The sequence below is a fragment of the Saimiri boliviensis genome, chromosome 8 (genome assembly GCF_048565385.1).
Source record: "Saimiri boliviensis isolate mSaiBol1 chromosome 8, mSaiBol1.pri, whole genome shotgun sequence".
NCBI classification, from domain to species: Eukaryota; Metazoa; Chordata; class Mammalia; order Primates; family Cebidae; genus Saimiri; species Saimiri boliviensis.
Window position 1 is genome coordinate 87513012 of NC_133456.1, and position 16912 is coordinate 87529923.

Genomic DNA, 16912 nt, shown 5'->3' on the forward strand with positions numbered 1-16912 from the left:
ATTTCTAATTGAATTTCCCTCCCTTGTTATGTGATGAAGTGGGGGAGATGGAAAGGCTTCATAAATGCTATATGTGTAAGAGAATATCAGTGCGGGTTGTTCTAAAATCCAGCTCTGACAAGCACTGGGTCAAGGACTGGCTCCTTGCAAAGGGAGCCACTTGATCCACAGCTGAGCAGGGACAGTCTCAGATGTGTTTGTTCCCATTGGAATGGCCTTGCCTGGGCTTTAGAACTGCATGGGTGCTCCAGAGTTGAGAGCACCTGTCAATTGGAGTCTGTGTTAGGTTTGGAGTGAGGCAGGTCTGGGTCCTGGTTCTGGATTAACTACTCACCAGCTAAGTGACCAGATAATTTCCTCAACTTTTTGTTTTTTGAAATTTTTGTTTTTGTCTGTGATCCACAGCAGGAAATACATTTCATGTTCTAATCTAACACACACACACACACACACACACACACACACTCCACTCTTTCTCTCTCTCTCTCTCTCCGCCTCCCCCGCCAAAAAAAAGAGCTTCCAAGAAAAATATTTACTACTCCTAAAACACTCTTCCTTTATCAGTTTAAAAAAATTCTGGTTGTAATCCATGAAATTGATGTATTACCCACTGATGGATTGTGACCTGAAGTTTGAAAATACTGTTTAACTTTGCTAAGAGTGTCTCTTAATTCCCTCGTCTGTAAAAAGGAGGATAGTATACTTTGTAGGATAATTCTTAGGATTAAGTAAAATAACATGCAACATTTCTGGCACAATGCCTGGCATAACCTAGGTAGTCAATGAATGGCAGGTGACAGCACCATCATCATCGTCATCACTTAATCCATATTAGCAAAACAAAATTGAGTAAAACCAAAGATATTAATAAAAAGCTAAAACTATTCTTTATTATTCTTGCATCCATCTCTGGGCCAAATCCAGCCCACCACCTGTTTTTGTAAATACAGTTTGATGGGAGCACAGCCATGATCATGTGTTTAAATATTGCCTATGGCAGCTTTAATGCTTCAAAAGCTGTGTTAATAAGTGGTGACAAAGACCATGTGGCCTGAAAAGCCTTAAATATTCACTATATGCTCCACACAGAAAAAGTTTGCCAACCCCTGTTTTAGTCAATGGAATAATACGCAGCCCACTCAAAAGGAGAAAAAATAAAGTTTGTGAAGGCCATGTGGCAACATGGGGAAGTATTTATAGTATAAAAAGTGGGAGAAAGGGAAGTTTCCTTGGAAAAAAAAAAGATCTCCTTGAAAAGCACTAAAACATCTTCACTGGAAAGCAAGGAGCAGGCAGATGCTGAGAAGCTGGTAACCACAGTGATTTTGTGGCTGCCCCCAGGCCCCTGCCCATGGTGCCTGAGCCAGGGGTGGCGAGAGTATGGGGAGCAGGGATTCCTCTGGGTGAATGACCCCAGGTTTGTCTCTGGGCCTCTTACCCTCCTGTCCTCCAGCTCAGATGGGGCTCACTAAGTGGGGAGGAGGGGCAGTTTCAAATTCCCAAGTGGGGCTGGCAGGAAAGCCAGCCAGCCTGCCTGCTGAGCCCACAAGCCAAACATCTGCTCAGACAAAGACTTGGAAGTCCCTTGCCCACAAATATGTCCCTCTATTGGGGCTGGAGTCGGGCTGAGCCGCCAGCTGCTGTAAGTTTCCATCTGAGAGGCAGAACTTTGGTGGGGAGGGAGGGGACAAAGGCCTTCTGTCCCTGCTCTCAGTATTCATGTGGGGAAATGAGGCAGAGGGGTCAGACTGTGCTCCTGGCATCCTGGAGGATGATTTGGGACCATATTCACGTTTTTATGACTGTAAGGAACATCTTCACTTCTCTCAATGGACTCTCCTCCTCCTAAGTTTGCTCTTTTGGCACACTCACGTGGCCTGAGGTAGGAGTGGCTGGGGAAGGGGCAAGACAGGGAGGCGCCCCAAAGGAATGGTAAATGCTAAAGAGTAGAGATCACATTGAAGGCTATGTTCTGGCTTTCTTTCCCCTTTCTTCAGTTACAAGTTTGGGCTGTGGAGAAAGGCGGAAATTCCTGGGCAAAATAGCCATGCCCAGGAAATCTGTGTATTTAATTTCTGAGAAAATATCCAGTGAGCTCTCTAAATGCAGGGCAATGGCTTAGTGGAGCTGTTAACAGAGCATTAAGATCATTGCCCACACAGCACAGGGGCCCATCAATTCCATCCAGGTGGGGAGCACAGGGCTTGGAGAGTAAGTGAGGGGCTCCCACCAGCCCGGTGTGAATGGGTCCAGGTTGCTGGAGTCAGCAGCTCCCTGGCCACGGAGATCTTTGATACTCCAAAGGTCCACAAGCATCCACAGTGGGTGGAACTGAAGGTGGACAGGGGAGTCCTTTCATTGTTCTCAGCATGCAGATAAGAGGCTCCCATGTGCTCAGTGGGTTGAGCTGCAAGTTACCCCAAACACTGCTGCCCACCCTGGCAAAGCTAAACACTCATGTACACACCCCCTGGCATGGTTGGACCCACCCTGCCGATGACCCACCCCAAGACGGCTCAGGCTCAACTCTGCCAGTGAAGCAGAAGGATTGGGGATTGAACTGAAGCCCCACTCTCATCAGCAAGTGGGGTAACCTCACTGTGCTGCAGGTTCCTCATCTGCAAAATGGATATAAGAACCCCAACCTCTCTCACTGGTTGTTACAAAGAGTTAAAGAGGTTTATTACTTGGGAGGTTGAGGAAGGAGGATGGTTTGAGGCTGCAGTGAACTATGATCATGCCACTGCACTCTAGCCTGGGTGACAGAGAGCCCTGTATCTAAAAAAATAAAAAATAAAGAGACCGAGACCTTGCACAGTGCCTGCTGCACCCTAACAGTCTCCCACTTCTTCCTTCTATTCTCATCTTGTCCTCTGCCCTCCCCTTCACCCCTTCACAATAGGACAAGTGAGGAAAAGAGAGGGAGACTAAGTATTTTTGAATTGTATTGGTCTCACTGATTGAAAAAGGCTCGCTTCTTCAGGAGTGACAGCGGATGAGGTAGCATCTGGGACCGGGATTTTCAGGCTTGGTATTGGCCCATGAAGAGGGATTACTCCGACACCTTGGTGGCTGCAGGAACTTCCCATGATATCCCGCCTCTCCTAACCTCAGTGTAAAAATAACATGTTCAGAGGACTGCCCTGAGGTAGGGGTGGACAGTCACAGCTCTTGGTTCATTTCTGAAGTTGACAGAGGTGCCAAGGCTAATTTTAGGTGGCCCTGTCCTGTCAGTGGGGCCTGTCTGCTGGCCTGTGTTTGGGAAGCTGAGGGTGGGGTCGGAATCTGCTCACTGTGTTCAGATCTGTGTAACTGACAGCACCAGCCATGTGGGTGGGCTGGGCTCAGGAGGCAGTGTGTCCTGCAACCTGGCCACCACTGTTATCTGGGCTCACTCAGAACATGGACTCTTGGTAGAAATTCCACACAGGTATTTTGGCAGTAACAGTCCTCTGGTGCGGACATTATTTTCCACTGGGGACAGTTGGGTGGGGGACTGGGTGGGAGGACTCGGCAGGCTGATCCGGCCATCAGTCCCATAGGGTTCCCTCCCAATGACTCAGAGGAAGGACGTCCCTCAGCAGGTGGACAAGGTGGGAGGGAGCCGAGGGAGCTCATGGCTGGTGGGGGTGGGGGTGTAGGGGAAGGTGGAGCCCTGCCTCAGACTGCAGAGACTTAGTATCATCAGGGATGGAGGTGGTCAAGGTAGGGTAGAGTATAGTGTGATAGATTCTGCACCTGGGCTTCCAGAACTATCCAGGAACAGGGAGGGCTGTGCAGATCCTCAAAAGTTGGCTCCCTTGGGGTGTCCACCCCCACCCCCTGCATAAATAAATAATACATAGAGCCAAAAGGCCAAATACATCTGAAAAATGCCCACTACCATCTAGACCAGGCGTCATGCGGCCCCCTGAGGCTATTTATCCGGCCCCCTGCCGCACTTCAGGAAGGGGCACCTCTTTCATTGGTGGTCAGTGAGAGGAGCACAGTATGTGGCGCCTTCCAACGGTCTGAGGGACAGTGAACTGGCCCCCTGTGTGAAAAGTTAGGGGACACCTAGTCTAGATTCTCACTGTAGGCCAAATTGGTGATACCATTTTTGCTGAGCTCACATCTAAGGCGCTTTTTAACACTGTTAGCAGTGGTCCTCCAAGTGTAGCCCCAGATCAGCATCAGCATCACCTGAGGACTTGTTAGCAATGTACACGTGAAGACTCCACCCCACACCTAGTAATAAGAAGCTCTGGCAGTGGGACCCAGCCTTCTGGGGTTTAACAAGGCTTCCAGGTGATTTTAGTTTAAGAACCACAGCACTGGCCTACTAAAGGCTCTGAGTTCTGCTGTAAAGAAACCCATGTAGTTTCATGTTCACTCTAATGCCTCCTGAGGCAGCTACATGATCTTTTTATAGCAAAATATCTGGTAGCTCTTCTAGGAATCAGCTTTGGGAATTGGGAAAGAACATAGACTTGATTTTAGGCAGATGATTGTTTGAATCCCAGTTCTGAGGCCCAGCAGCCTGGGAAGGCATAGCCACTTCACATCTTGGGGAAGTTGCAAGCTTTAAATCAGATACTTGCTTAGTCCTGTCCTTGGTTCAGGCAATGCCCACGGACTTGCCAATACTAACAGTAATCGCAAAGAACACAATTAAGATGATAAACAGGCAGTTGTTACCAATACATTTCCTGCATATTCACATGTCTCTCTTTTTGCACTTCATTTTTCTCCTATAAATCTGTTAGGTTTTGGGTGTCAGGCTGAGTCCTACAATTTCTTCCCCACACCTTTATTTTCAAGTTGAATGCCTGGACCACTTCCTGCAAAAATCATTGGCCTTCACTAGGGGAGCAGAAGTCAGGCTTCTTGCCTGATGCTTGGCTCTGATAATTGTTCTATGCTGCCGTTTTATGAGAAAGGAGAGGCGCAAGCACACAGGGCGGCCAGCACACACGTCCACTTGATGTGAATGCTGGTGAGGCAAGGCAGACGGGTCAGGGAGTGCAGCGTACACCCACCCCTAATGGCGGTGTTGATGGGAACACACTGTCTGTGTCCTGTCAGCCTATCTAGCTGCCCTTATCAGGATTTACTCCCCTGCTTCAAGGAGATAAAAAGGGAGTTAATTAAGGGCACACAGTCTCCTTCCTGCATGGAACAAGTAACAAGCAGGGTTTTACAACTTAGCATCTTATCACAGAATGGGTGTTGGATCCAGGCTCTGCCCCATAGAAACCATGAGATCTTGGAAAAGTTACCTATTATCCTTGAATCTCAACTGTAAAATGGGTTTGGTAAAATTCACCTTACCAGACAACTGTGAGAATTAAGGAAAGATCCTGACAGTGTGCGCATGGTGTTTGGCATAGAACTGGGACTTAATAAATGTGGAATTGGAATCAAGCCATCCTGGGAAAATTGGCCATCCAAATAGATCCTATTTTTTAAGGCTTAAATTCAAACTTCCATTCATGGATCACATATATATTGAGCAACTGCTATGTATATCAATGGCGGCCACTGCAAATAAAGAGATGAACAAGACCTCGACATCTAAAGAGGGTGACAGACATTAATTCACTAATTACGGAATTATTAAATTAAAATTGTGGTTGGGGCAGGGATGTAGAAGTCTGTCTTCCACAGCTAGCCCAGCCCATTCAATAAAGACTTCCTTTGGAATCTCTACTTATTTTCTAACTTTGGCGTTTGCCATGTGCTATCTAGTATTGCTATTTAAATGCTTCCCAAGTATCACAATTATTTCCTAAAGCTGACTGTAGGCAAGGGCCCAGGTACTCAGGCTGCCTTCGCTTTTGTTTCATGCTGAACAAATATGCAAGGTTCAGTCAAGAATAAAATACGATGTCAGATCCACATCTCTCTTGGGAATGGCAATTTGGAAATGCTACAAAGATCTAGAGGTCTCCTTCCAACTTGGAATGATCTAGTATTTAGAGCTTATGAACAAACAGCTATTTGAAGGTGGATAGAAGGCAGGATCAGGGTGGGGTAGGGAAGACCAGTTTATAGGCCGTGTAAGCAGATCAAATTAAAAAAAAAAATATCCCTAGGACATGTATTCTTCCTGAGAAATGGGACTTTTATGCATCATTGCCAAATCTATAGCAGAAAAAATAAAACATGTTCTTTGGTCTTAGAGTTCTCAGATAAAACAGTTCCTTGGATGGCAATCCCAGATGGTGCTAGCAAGATGGGGCTTGGAGATGGAAGATGCAAGTTTTGGATGATTAGCTTGAGTGACTCCAAGGGAGAAAGAGTCTGGCCCTCTCTGGATGTAGCAGCAGTTTCATTTCGGCTGGCATTTCCCTGGGTTGCCTGCCAGCCTGTTCAGCAAAGTAGATAATGTGCTTGGGGATCTCACGTGTTGGGACTTCTATCTCCAAAAGTTAATTACCATAGAAACAAATGAGGACACTTGGTTGATGGGGCAGGGGGAGCAAAAGGTAAAATGGGGGCCGAGGATCAGAAACGCAGTGCACACCAGACCCATGTGGTCTAGTCTCAAGCATTCCTTTCGCCTTCTGTGGGGCAGTTTAAGACAAACCAAGCCATGAGGCTTTCATCTCCCCAATGCTGGCTTCTTCTTTCTGTTTTCTCAAAATGGCCTCTGGCAGCTCACTCCTCATTGCCACTTCATATGGGTTGAACATTCCCTCTGAAAACTCAGGTTGAAACATAATCCTCTGTGTGACAGTGTTGAGAGGTGGGGCATTTAAGAGGTGATTGGGTGGTGAGGGCACGGGCCCTCAGGAATGAATTAATCCACCCATGGCTTAATGGATTAATGGGTTCTTATGAGAGTGGGACTGGCTTCTAAGAAGAGGAAGAGACACCTGAATTAGGACACTCAGCCCCCTTGCCATGTGATGCCCTGCGCCACCTTGGGACTCTGCAGAGAGTGCCCACCAGGAAGAAGTCCCTCACCAGATGTAGCCCCTCGACCTTTGGACTTCTCAGCCTCCACAGATGTATGAAATACATTCCTTTTCTTTATAAATTACCCAGTTTCAGGTATTCTGCTATAAGCAACAGAAAATGGACTAAGACACTGCTAGAGGAAACTTTTGCAAGCACAGTATGGTCCATGTGATACCTCTGACTGAAAGCCTGTGGCCTTTGAAATAAAGTTCTAAATTCATGGCATTCTGCAGTTTGGGGACAATATATTCTGCCTGTTTGATTTCCTGGGGCATAGCAGCTAATACAAGCTAATCAGTATTTGATTGATGAATGGCTGGATGGACTGGACTCTCTAGGAGTCCAGCCTCTGCTGCCCTCCCTAGCCTTCTGTCCCCAGCTCCCCAAGTATGCCACACTTTCACTCACATGGGACTCTTTTAATCCTCCAAATGCGCTGTGCTTTCTTGAACTCCTGGCTTTTTGCACATGCTCACCTCTTTAAGGGGGTGCACATCCTCCCCTCAAAGCTTGAAGGTTTCGATGGCCCCCTAAACATTCTTCAGAGGTCAGCTTGTACCTCATCAACTTCTTGAAGCTTACCCTCATCACCAAGCAGGCTTAGATTTCCTGTCTCTAAACCATGTCAGTTTTGCCTGTGACTTCCACTGGACTATAAACCTTTCAAGGGCAGTGGTATTGTATTGTTTTCCATGGGACAGTGCCTGGCACAGAGTAAATGAGCAACCAATATCTGCTGAATGCATGAATTCATGAATAAATGCACGAATGAGGGAACAAAGCCCCGTGATGGGGCCCTGACTGTCCAGCCCTGGGCCTGCAAGGTTTCAGCATAGTTGGAGACACAGGAGAAACTTACATACTCCACTTCTTTGGACGGGTCACTGAGGCTGCCGTTGGTGGTAGGGGCAATGGTCTCTGCCCCCTCTGGCTTTTCCTGTTGCTTCCCCTCCTCCTTGGGCAAGCCACCTTGCCCTGGGAGGGCCACTTCTCCCACGCCGAGGGCTTCGCTCTTATATTGCTTGACAAATTCTTCCATCAGTTTCAACTCGTTCTCCAAAAGTCCATGGCAGCGTGAGGGATCCTGGTCATAGATGGGGAGTTGATGCATGAGCTGGCGGCGGCGGTAATAGGCGCCCTCAGTGCCTGTCACTGGCTGCTTCTCCTTGGGGATGAGCTCCATGTACTGCAGGCCCTAGGGAGGAGGAGGAGGAAGAGACAATGTGAGGTTGGCGGGGCTTCATCAGTCAAAGAAACTATGACAGAATCTACCTAAAACTAAAGATGCATTCTCTTCCAGCATTCTCAGCAACTAAAAGGCCCACAGTCTTTTTTTTTTTTTAACTTAACGCAGTTAAAATTACTTTAGTAATTTTAAAAAATTACAAAAGCAATACTGTCCATTGTGACAAATAAAACACAGATGAGAGAAAAAACTAGTAAAGGAAAAACCTACATCTCTCGGGTACCATGTGTATGTAGGAAGTGTTCTATGTCTCAGTCCTGGTGCTAGAGCCATGGAAGTGTATCTGTGTTAAAGCTCGTCAAGCTGTACACATTAGATGCACGCACTTTGCCATATACATACTGTATGATCATGTACTACATGACGGCATTTCAGCCAATGATGGGCCACATATACCACAGTGGTCCCATAAGATTATAATGCTCTATTTTTACTGTACCTTTTCTAGGTTTAGATATGTTTATACGCACAAATACTGACTGACCATTGTGTTACAATTACCTATAGTATTCAGTATAGTCACATGCTGTGCAATTTGTGTCCTAGGAGCAATAGGCTATGCTGTGTAACCTAGATGCGTAGTAGGCTACACCATCTAGGTTTGTGTAAGTGCATTCTTTGATGTTCACACAAAGACAACCTCACCTAAGGACACATTTCTCAGAACAAAACCCCAGCATTAAGTGGAGTATACTGTCCTTTGTTTTCAAAAGCATTTACAAAACTTATACCTCACTGGCTCATGGTAACAGTTTGCCAGCAACTTTGTGTTTATCCTTCCAGACTATTTTCTACGTATATTTATTAAATAAGGGCACTCAGTCTTCTTTCTGCCTAGAACAAATCATAAGCAGGGTAGTACTTGATTTACTTAAATGCTATCTTCTGTGCGTGTACCATTTAAAATGAGTCCTTGGTCAGTGGATTCTGTTTCTCCTGTGACTGCGCTAGCCCATGTCGTCGTGTGGAACAGAGAACAATCTTGCATGTGAGAAAGAGACACTTGTTTGCATCTGCTAATGTGTGCTCTGTCTGTTAAGTAAGTAACTCTCTACTTGCTAATAATAATTATTATTATTTTAACACTTATTCTCCAAGAAATACTGTAGTTACTGATTTTGGGTGGCACTGAAAAGAGAAAGGAGTCTACATTTACTCATGGGCTAGATTTTCCATCAGAATTTGAATAAAGCTCATTTTGCTTTGTTCTCTGACTTGCAATTAATGGTAATAGTTACAACCACTAGTTTGCCTCTATCCCCAAAGAAAAGTTGCTGCTTTTAAACCTCTTCTCTACTATCATTTACTAGATGGTAGCCAATTGATAAAACTCTTACAGTATAATGACAGAAGTAATGCCACCTGGCTGCCCTCATGAAATCTGTGTTCCACTTGGTGCCCTCTTCTCACTGGCCCCACAATTGATGGGATTGATTTCTACCTTCACTCATGGAATTACTCTCCCCAGAAGGAAAAGCCCGCTCTGGTCTTTCCTATTCTTACAAGCAGCATTGTATGCTTTGGTCTCTCCCTAGCCCTAACCATCCCTAGTGTATCTGAGCTGACCCTCTAGTGGGACTGACTACTCCCTGAGGGCAGGCCATATTCCTTCTACTGTAGTAGCTAGAGCAAAGGCTCTGGAATTGGCTTGTCCTGAACCGAAATCCTGGTTGTAGGCATGCCGGTGGTGTGACTGCAGCCATGTCATGCCTTCTCTCTGCCAGGTTCTTTAGCTATAAAAATGAGGATGGTAACCCTAGAGTGGCTGTAGGATTACTTGACAGAACTACAGCATGTACCAAGCTGGTCCAACTATGGCCAATGGACCACATGTAGCCCAGGATATCTTTGAATGTGGCTCAACAGAAATTCGTAAACTTTCTTAAAACATTATGATATTTTTCTGTGATTTTTTTTTAAGCTCATCAGCTGTGGTTAGTGATAGTGTATTTTACGTGGGCCCAAAACAATTATTCTTCTTCCAGAGGAGCCAAAAGATTGGACACCCTGATCTACATGCTTCTGACTTTCTCTTCTCTTTGCATTTCTATCTGTGGCTTTTCTCTTTTCAAATCTCTGACTACAGTTAGACTCACCAGCTGCATGTGTCAAAGCAGTATCTCTCAATGAACACAGTGTACAATAACCATGTGAAAAATTACTAACATGTAAATTCCTAGGAACCAAGCCCCAGTCAAGATCTCCATCTAGTAGGTAAGGTGTGGGGTATAGGAATCCGCATTTTTAACAAGAATCCTGGTAACTCTAATGCAAGAAGTTGGCTCCTGGATCTTACTGGAACTACTGTTTCAATAAAATACTGGCAAACAAACAAATGAGTAAAATAAACTGGGATTCTCAGGCACTGGACAGAGATCTGAGGAAAGGCTGGTGGATGATTCCTAGCTGCTTTAGGCCTTTGCAAGACTTAAGGATTCTTAAGGAAGAAATGTGAATTTTGCTAACACCTGAGAGAGGTCTACATGAGCTCTTACTCTGCTCCACGTTGTAGTCAGAGATTCACATTCTTGATCAGAATGGTGTAATTTAAGTAGATGTTCATTTTAGATTTGCTGGTTTTGTAACATGAATTTTGTTTCCCTCAAAACTGAATCTTTTTACTTCATTTCCCTCCTGGGCAACATTCCTAATTTTTTAAAAAAGTCAACCTTGTTTAAAGTTGCTTTTTCTTAGAAAAGTATAATTAAATAATGATGAACATAAGGTATTTCATGGTTTATTAATTTAAAAATATGCAAAGGCAACTTCTAATAGAATCGACAAGGTCTCAGGTCAGTAACATTTCCGCATCAATATGACTGGTAACCGTCTGAATATTAATGTGTTCACAGGTAACTGTCCAATTTGGCTTCATTTATATATTTGTTTTTATTGAACTGAAATCTTACACTTGGGTGAGTCTCAGGGTGAGATTAGGGGAAGACAAAAGTCAGGGCCACAGCCTGAGAAACTGTGAGAGGCAAATTGTTTATCCTGGACAACCGTTTTCCATTTCTGTGCCTGACCCTGACTCGGAACCTTAGCACCAGGTCTCCTGATTCACATCACAGAGCAGGTGGTCACTGCTAGGTTTATCCTCTTAGAACCCATATGCCCCATAGCTTATCATTTGTGGCTAGACTCTTTTGGGAATTGTGGGAGTGAACATGGAAATTCATACTGAAATTCATATTGTACAGTCCCACTGTCTGATTTTAGGAAGCAGGGGTGAAGAAGCTGGGATTGTTGTCGCGGGGAGCAGGGGAGTACAAGACTGGAGCTTGGTACCTGCTGGGGTTCATAGTAAATAAATTCTGGGAAACAGCATAGAAAAGGCAGAGGCAGGTGACCTAAGCTCCTGTGAGACTCAAATTGTGAGGTGGCTGCAAATGCCCCATTGGTGGCTCTGCCCTCGATCCCAGAAGACATCTGTCAGAGACACCTTTTGGCACTGTAGGCTCAGAGTATACCTGGCTAATCCCAGGTATGTCTGCATACTCCTGGATGCTTTTCAAGTTGTTTCCTCAGACACAAGAGACACCCTGGTTGGTGGAGTGTCAGGAAATCTGGGTTTTAGGTCCAGTCCTCCTGCTGCTTCAGAGGATTGCTTGAGGCCAGTCTGGGAAACAGAGAGACCTCATCTCTACAAAAATTAAAAAGTCAGCCTGGTGTGGCGACATATGCCTTTAGACCTGGCTACTTTAGTGGCTGAGGTGGGAGGATCGCTTGAGCCCAGGAGCTCAAGGTTAGAGTGAGCTATGATCACACTACTGCAGTCTGGCCCAGGCAACATAGTGAAACCCTGTCTCAAAATCATCAAACCATGTCTCAAAATCAATCTATCAGTTAGAAGTTTTACAGTTTCTCCTGGGAGGCTCTGACACAGGACATCCCAGGGTTGGGGCTTCTCTGGGGGCAGTGAGTGGGGAAAGGGGATGTGGCCAACAGAGACAGTGGGAAGTGGCAGCCCGACAGCCAACAGGCAGGGCAGGCACAGGGTCCTGTGGAGATGTGTTAGGGTATAGACTTGGGTGGCAACTTTGTTCACACTATCCCCTTCCTATTTTTTGCCCAGGGCTTCCAGAATCTAAAGAAGGATTTTGGAGAAGTGGAAACAAGAGCGTGGCTCACTCTGCTAGAGTGGGTATCAGGCCTGGCCAGCATCTTATTAACACCAAGTGCTGAAGCAGCCCTGTCCAGGCTGATTCAGCTCATGGGAGAGTAACTGCCCCTCCTGGGAAGACTGCTGACTTTCCCAGGTTCAGCAGTTGAAGGGATGATAGGAACGGCCAATAATTAGGGAGGGCTTTCTATGCGCCAGGCACTCCACCAAATGCTACACACTTCAGCCCATTAATTCTCACAACAACCCTATGAGGAAGGTACTAATGTTACCTCTTGGAAAACAGAGGCACAGAGAAGTTAAGTAACCTCCCCAAGGTCACACACTTATTGTGTGATAGAGACAGCTTTGAACCCAGCAACATGAGTCTCAAGCCCTTCTCTGCTGCGTCTCTAGAAGATGGATGTTTTCAAAGAGGAAAAATGTTCCCCAGTCACTGGAGGCGTTTCCTTTTTATCATTATTTTAGGGTTAGTGGGGTATGTAAGCATCAAGTGGTACCAAGATCTCCCATTCCCTGGATATGTCTGTTTCTCTGGCTTTCCAGGGCCTGTACCCCTTCCTTCTAAGCTTTACAGTAAATGCTGTGCTAGGGATCCTGGGGCAGCGGCCTCAATAGCCAGCTACTTGCTGACCCCTGTGTTCACGGTATCCTTTCACAGCTCCGCACTGGCTTTGGGTGTCTGTGGATGTAGGGCTAACAGGCTTCCTGGCCGGAGCCTTGGAGAAAGGGAGTTTCCCTTCCCAGAGACCCAGTGTTCCTTTTGCAGCTCAAAGCTCCAGCTGGGGCTGGGCGTGGTGACTCACACCTGCATTCCAAGCACTTTGGGAGGCCAAGGCAGGCAGATTACTTGTGGTTGGGAGTTTGAGACCAGCCTGGCCAACGTGGTAAAACTCGGTCTCTACTAAAAATACACACACACACACACACACACACACACACACACACACACTAGCTGAGTGTGGTGGTATGTGTCTAGTCCCAGCTACCTGGGAAGCTGAGGCATGAGAATTGCTTGAACCCAGCAGGCGAAGGTTGCAGTGAGCCCAGATCCTGCCACACTGCACTCCAGCCTGGGTGACAGAGTGAGACTCTGTCTCAAGAAAAAAGAAAAAAAGAAAGCTTCAGCTGTGTACCAGCTCTCTGCCTTTGCATTGTCAAGGCCACTGCATCCAGCTGCCACTGCTGTGTACTTTGTGATGCCTGGCTGGTCTGAGACTCCCACTACTGCTCCCTATTCACAAACGTTGCTAATCAAGCCCTCACAATCCCCCACAGCCTTCCAGGCAACCACTACTGACTGGCATGGACTTGGGAAGGGAATGACAGGGACAGAGGCTTGGGCAGGAGTCAACCACCCGGCACTGCTAAGACTCTGAAAGAGAATCTCCCAGGTATCTCTCTGATACCTGACTACTTTATGTTACCTGACTACTTCATGGGAGCTAAGTCATGAAAATGCCTCTTGCTAAAGTAACCTTTAGCAAGAGGTGTTTTCTCAGACCAGTTGGAAAGGTTGGTTTAGGTTTTATGTTTTTCCTGAGGACCTTTCTGAGTTATTTGGTGCCCTGCAGCCTCGTTGGAACATCTTGGGTGGAGAGGTTCCAATAATCTGTCTGTATCAGGAAAGAAACTAAAAGTGCAAATCGATGTGGAAGGGAAGGTGCTCCTACACCCTGGGGGATAGACAGTGAAACACAAATGGGCTCTGGAATCTGGAGACCCTGTTCTGATTTTTCTCTTCCTGATTTTTCTGCTGTCAGCCAAGAACAGTAAATGGGCTTAATCTGACAAGACAACCCCAGTCCATAGTGGTGACCTAGAGTGCTGTGTTTGGAAGGGTCCTGAGGGCCAATGAGGACTCAATGAGAAACAACACTCTGACTGATCAGCAATGCCTGTTATGGGTGTGGAAGCAGAGGGCGAGGTGTGAGTAAGTGCCACCCCTGCGCTGGCTCCTCATGGGCCTCTGTCTGCTTGTCTGTAAAATGGGCCTCTAACATACTCAGCACAAAGGGAGTGGTGAGATGTTCATGGGATACATAGACAAATGCTCAATGGATGCTGGCTTCCTTTGTCTTTTCCCTCTTTCCTTCCCCCAAATCCTGGCTGGCTTTCAAAGACACACTCAAGCCGCTTGTGTTCACGATAGCCTTCCCTGAAAATGCTAAGCCAGGGTACCTGCTCCTTCCTGCCTCCCCTCCCACCTGCCAGTTTTCATGGCCTGGCCTGGATTGGTAGGGAAGAGCCCAAACTTTGGAGTCAGGGTGATCTGAGTTCAAGACTTGGCTCTGTCACTTAAATCAGCTGTGGGACATTTAGCTAGCTACATCACTGCATCATCTCTCTGAGCCTCAGTTTCCTTCTTTGTAGATGAGGGTAATAATAGTATATTTCTAACAATGCTGGAAAATTAGATGAGATTGTGCATGGAAAGCTCCTTGCACAGTGGCTGATACACAGTAAATACTTAACAAATGTCCACAATTAGGCTTATTGTTATCTGCATTTAAAGGCTCAGGCTTTCATTCTAGTTGCAAAGGATGAGAGAGAGCAAAATTAAGTCCCATTCCCAAAATATAATCATTTGGTGATTTAAAAAAACTTGGGAAGGTGAGTGGGAAGGAAGAGTTGTCCAATCTCAGTGACTTGCTCTGGATGCCCAGGTGCAGAGCAGACAGAGGGGTTCTTTATACTGCCTGTTGATCCCTTACCCTGATTAGTCTGGGGTCAATGTGTTTAGGGTTTTCACCAGCTGGTCCCTGAAGACCGCAGCCAGCTCTTTCATAAGCTGCTTGCTTTAGTTTCCACTGACATCTGGAGACCTGCTTGATAGCTTACCCAGACCTGGAGGTGGAGGGAGATCTGAGTTCTGAACTACTGGGCATGTGGCTCTGCTGTTGTTCTGTGGCCATGCTCTGTGGCCCGGGACCAGCCCCTGTCTAGCACTAAAAACTTTTGAAGGCCAATTAACCATTCTGTGTTTTCTTACATGTAAAAAAATTCCTGCCTTACAGGGTGATTGAGTTCATGGATGCTGAAATCTTTTAAAATGTGATTTTTCTTTTCAAAAAGTACAGATTAAGAAAAAAAATCTTAGCCTCTCTTCACTTTATCTGGAAGGGATGTTCCCCGCTTAAGGCAACAGCTTAGAACCGTGCCTCTCAAACTCTCTACGGTGAAGGATCAAGGTTTGTTTTTCCACTCATTGCAGAGTGATTTGTGGTCTCTCTCATGTGATTAGAATGTAGTGCATGCCCCATGAGATTTCAGTGTGAGTCTGACCACAGTGGAATTCTGCTCAATGAGATGAGTTCTCCTCTCATCACATGGTTGGGTGTCAAATTGCTGTAACATTTTCCCAACATATACTCTCAATATCTGTACTTTTCTCATTGTGTCCAGGTTGCAAAGATTGTGTGGAACAGCTCCAGTCCATAGCCCGTACTTGGAGCACCTCTGGCTTAAAAGGCTGTGACATTGCACTAACACTTGTCACACTTATCCTGCACCCTGCACTGTGCTGGGTGCTGGGATGTTATGGCTGACAGGACAGGCAGGGTGTCTGCCTTCATATTTAGGCACAGATCTAAGATAGTCCACTTGCAATAAAAGTTTTTAAAGAAACTAAAAGAAGAAAAAATGTGATAGGATGACAGGTGGCATCTATTGTAAATTGAATATCTGGGGAAGGACTATTTGGGAAGAGCCCAACCATGTGAAGAACAAGAAAATAACCTTTCAAAAAAGAGGAGCAGCAAGTGCTAAGTCCCCACAGAGGGCAAGAGCTTGGTGTGTTCTAGCACTAGAAGGAGGAAGTCAGAGTGTCATGAGATGTTGAGATGTTGGGAGTGAGAGCACAGTGATGGAACTCATGGAGGAGCCTGAAGGATAGGGCTATGAAGGGCTCCAAAGGCACTCCTTTTCTTCCAGCAAATATTCAACTAAATGCCATGCTTGCCTTTTTAAAACTTTTGAATCTTCTACAAATCTCATTAACTTGTAGAAATCATCCAGCCTCTTGTTACTCCACATGTGGGGTTCTGGGGACCAGTAGCATCAGCATCACCTGGGAGTGTATGAGGCATGCAGAATCTCAGCATGGCCCTAAACCTGCTGGATGCATTTTGATGAACTCCCCAGATGGTTTCTACACATGCTGAGATTATAGGAGCCCCAGTCTGGTGCACTGGATCTTGAAGGTGTCTGCAGAGGGAGTCATATGAAATGCTTACATCTGATGAGTTGGATTCTGTAATCAGAGCTTCTGACTTAGTGGTCTTGGATGAGACCTGGGCAGGGAGACCTTCTGCAGATCCCAGGGATTCCAGTGAGCAGTGAGGGTGTAACCTTGTGTAAGTCATTTGCTCTCTCTGGACCTGTGTCCTTTCTGCCCTCCTTAGGGTCTCTCTGATCATTTGCTCAAGATGTTTGCTTTTGTTCAAGGTTGTGTAAAACCAGTTTAGTTCTCCCTTCTAAGACTAAGAGACTTCAGCATTTAGGCAGAAGCAAGAACTGTTTCTCTGCTCTCCTACAGGTTTGCAAAGGGCATATACCAGGCTACTTTGAGGGAAAGTGAATGTCTTGCAGATGGAGACAAG

The 16912-nt window shown here is 46.0% G+C and overlaps 1 protein-coding gene and 1 long non-coding RNA gene across 3 annotated transcripts in view; one reads left to right on the top strand and one right to left on the bottom strand.

Annotated features, from left to right (window-relative positions):
• LOC141585431 (uncharacterized) overlaps positions 1–16912 on the top strand; it is a 265926-nt gene that overhangs the window by 47257 nt on the left and 201757 nt on the right. The window lies entirely within an intron of this gene.
• The window catches only part of LMCD1 (LIM and cysteine rich domains 1), a 64803-nt gene that overhangs the window by 11396 nt on the left and 36495 nt on the right, over positions 1–16912 (bottom strand). For both annotated transcript variants that reach the window (XM_074404858.1, XM_003927117.3), the window contains one exon: positions 7802–8137. In XM_074404858.1, coding sequence (XP_074260959.1) covers positions 7802–8137 — 336 coding nt within the window. The remainder of the gene's footprint in view (positions 1–7801; positions 8138–16912) is intronic.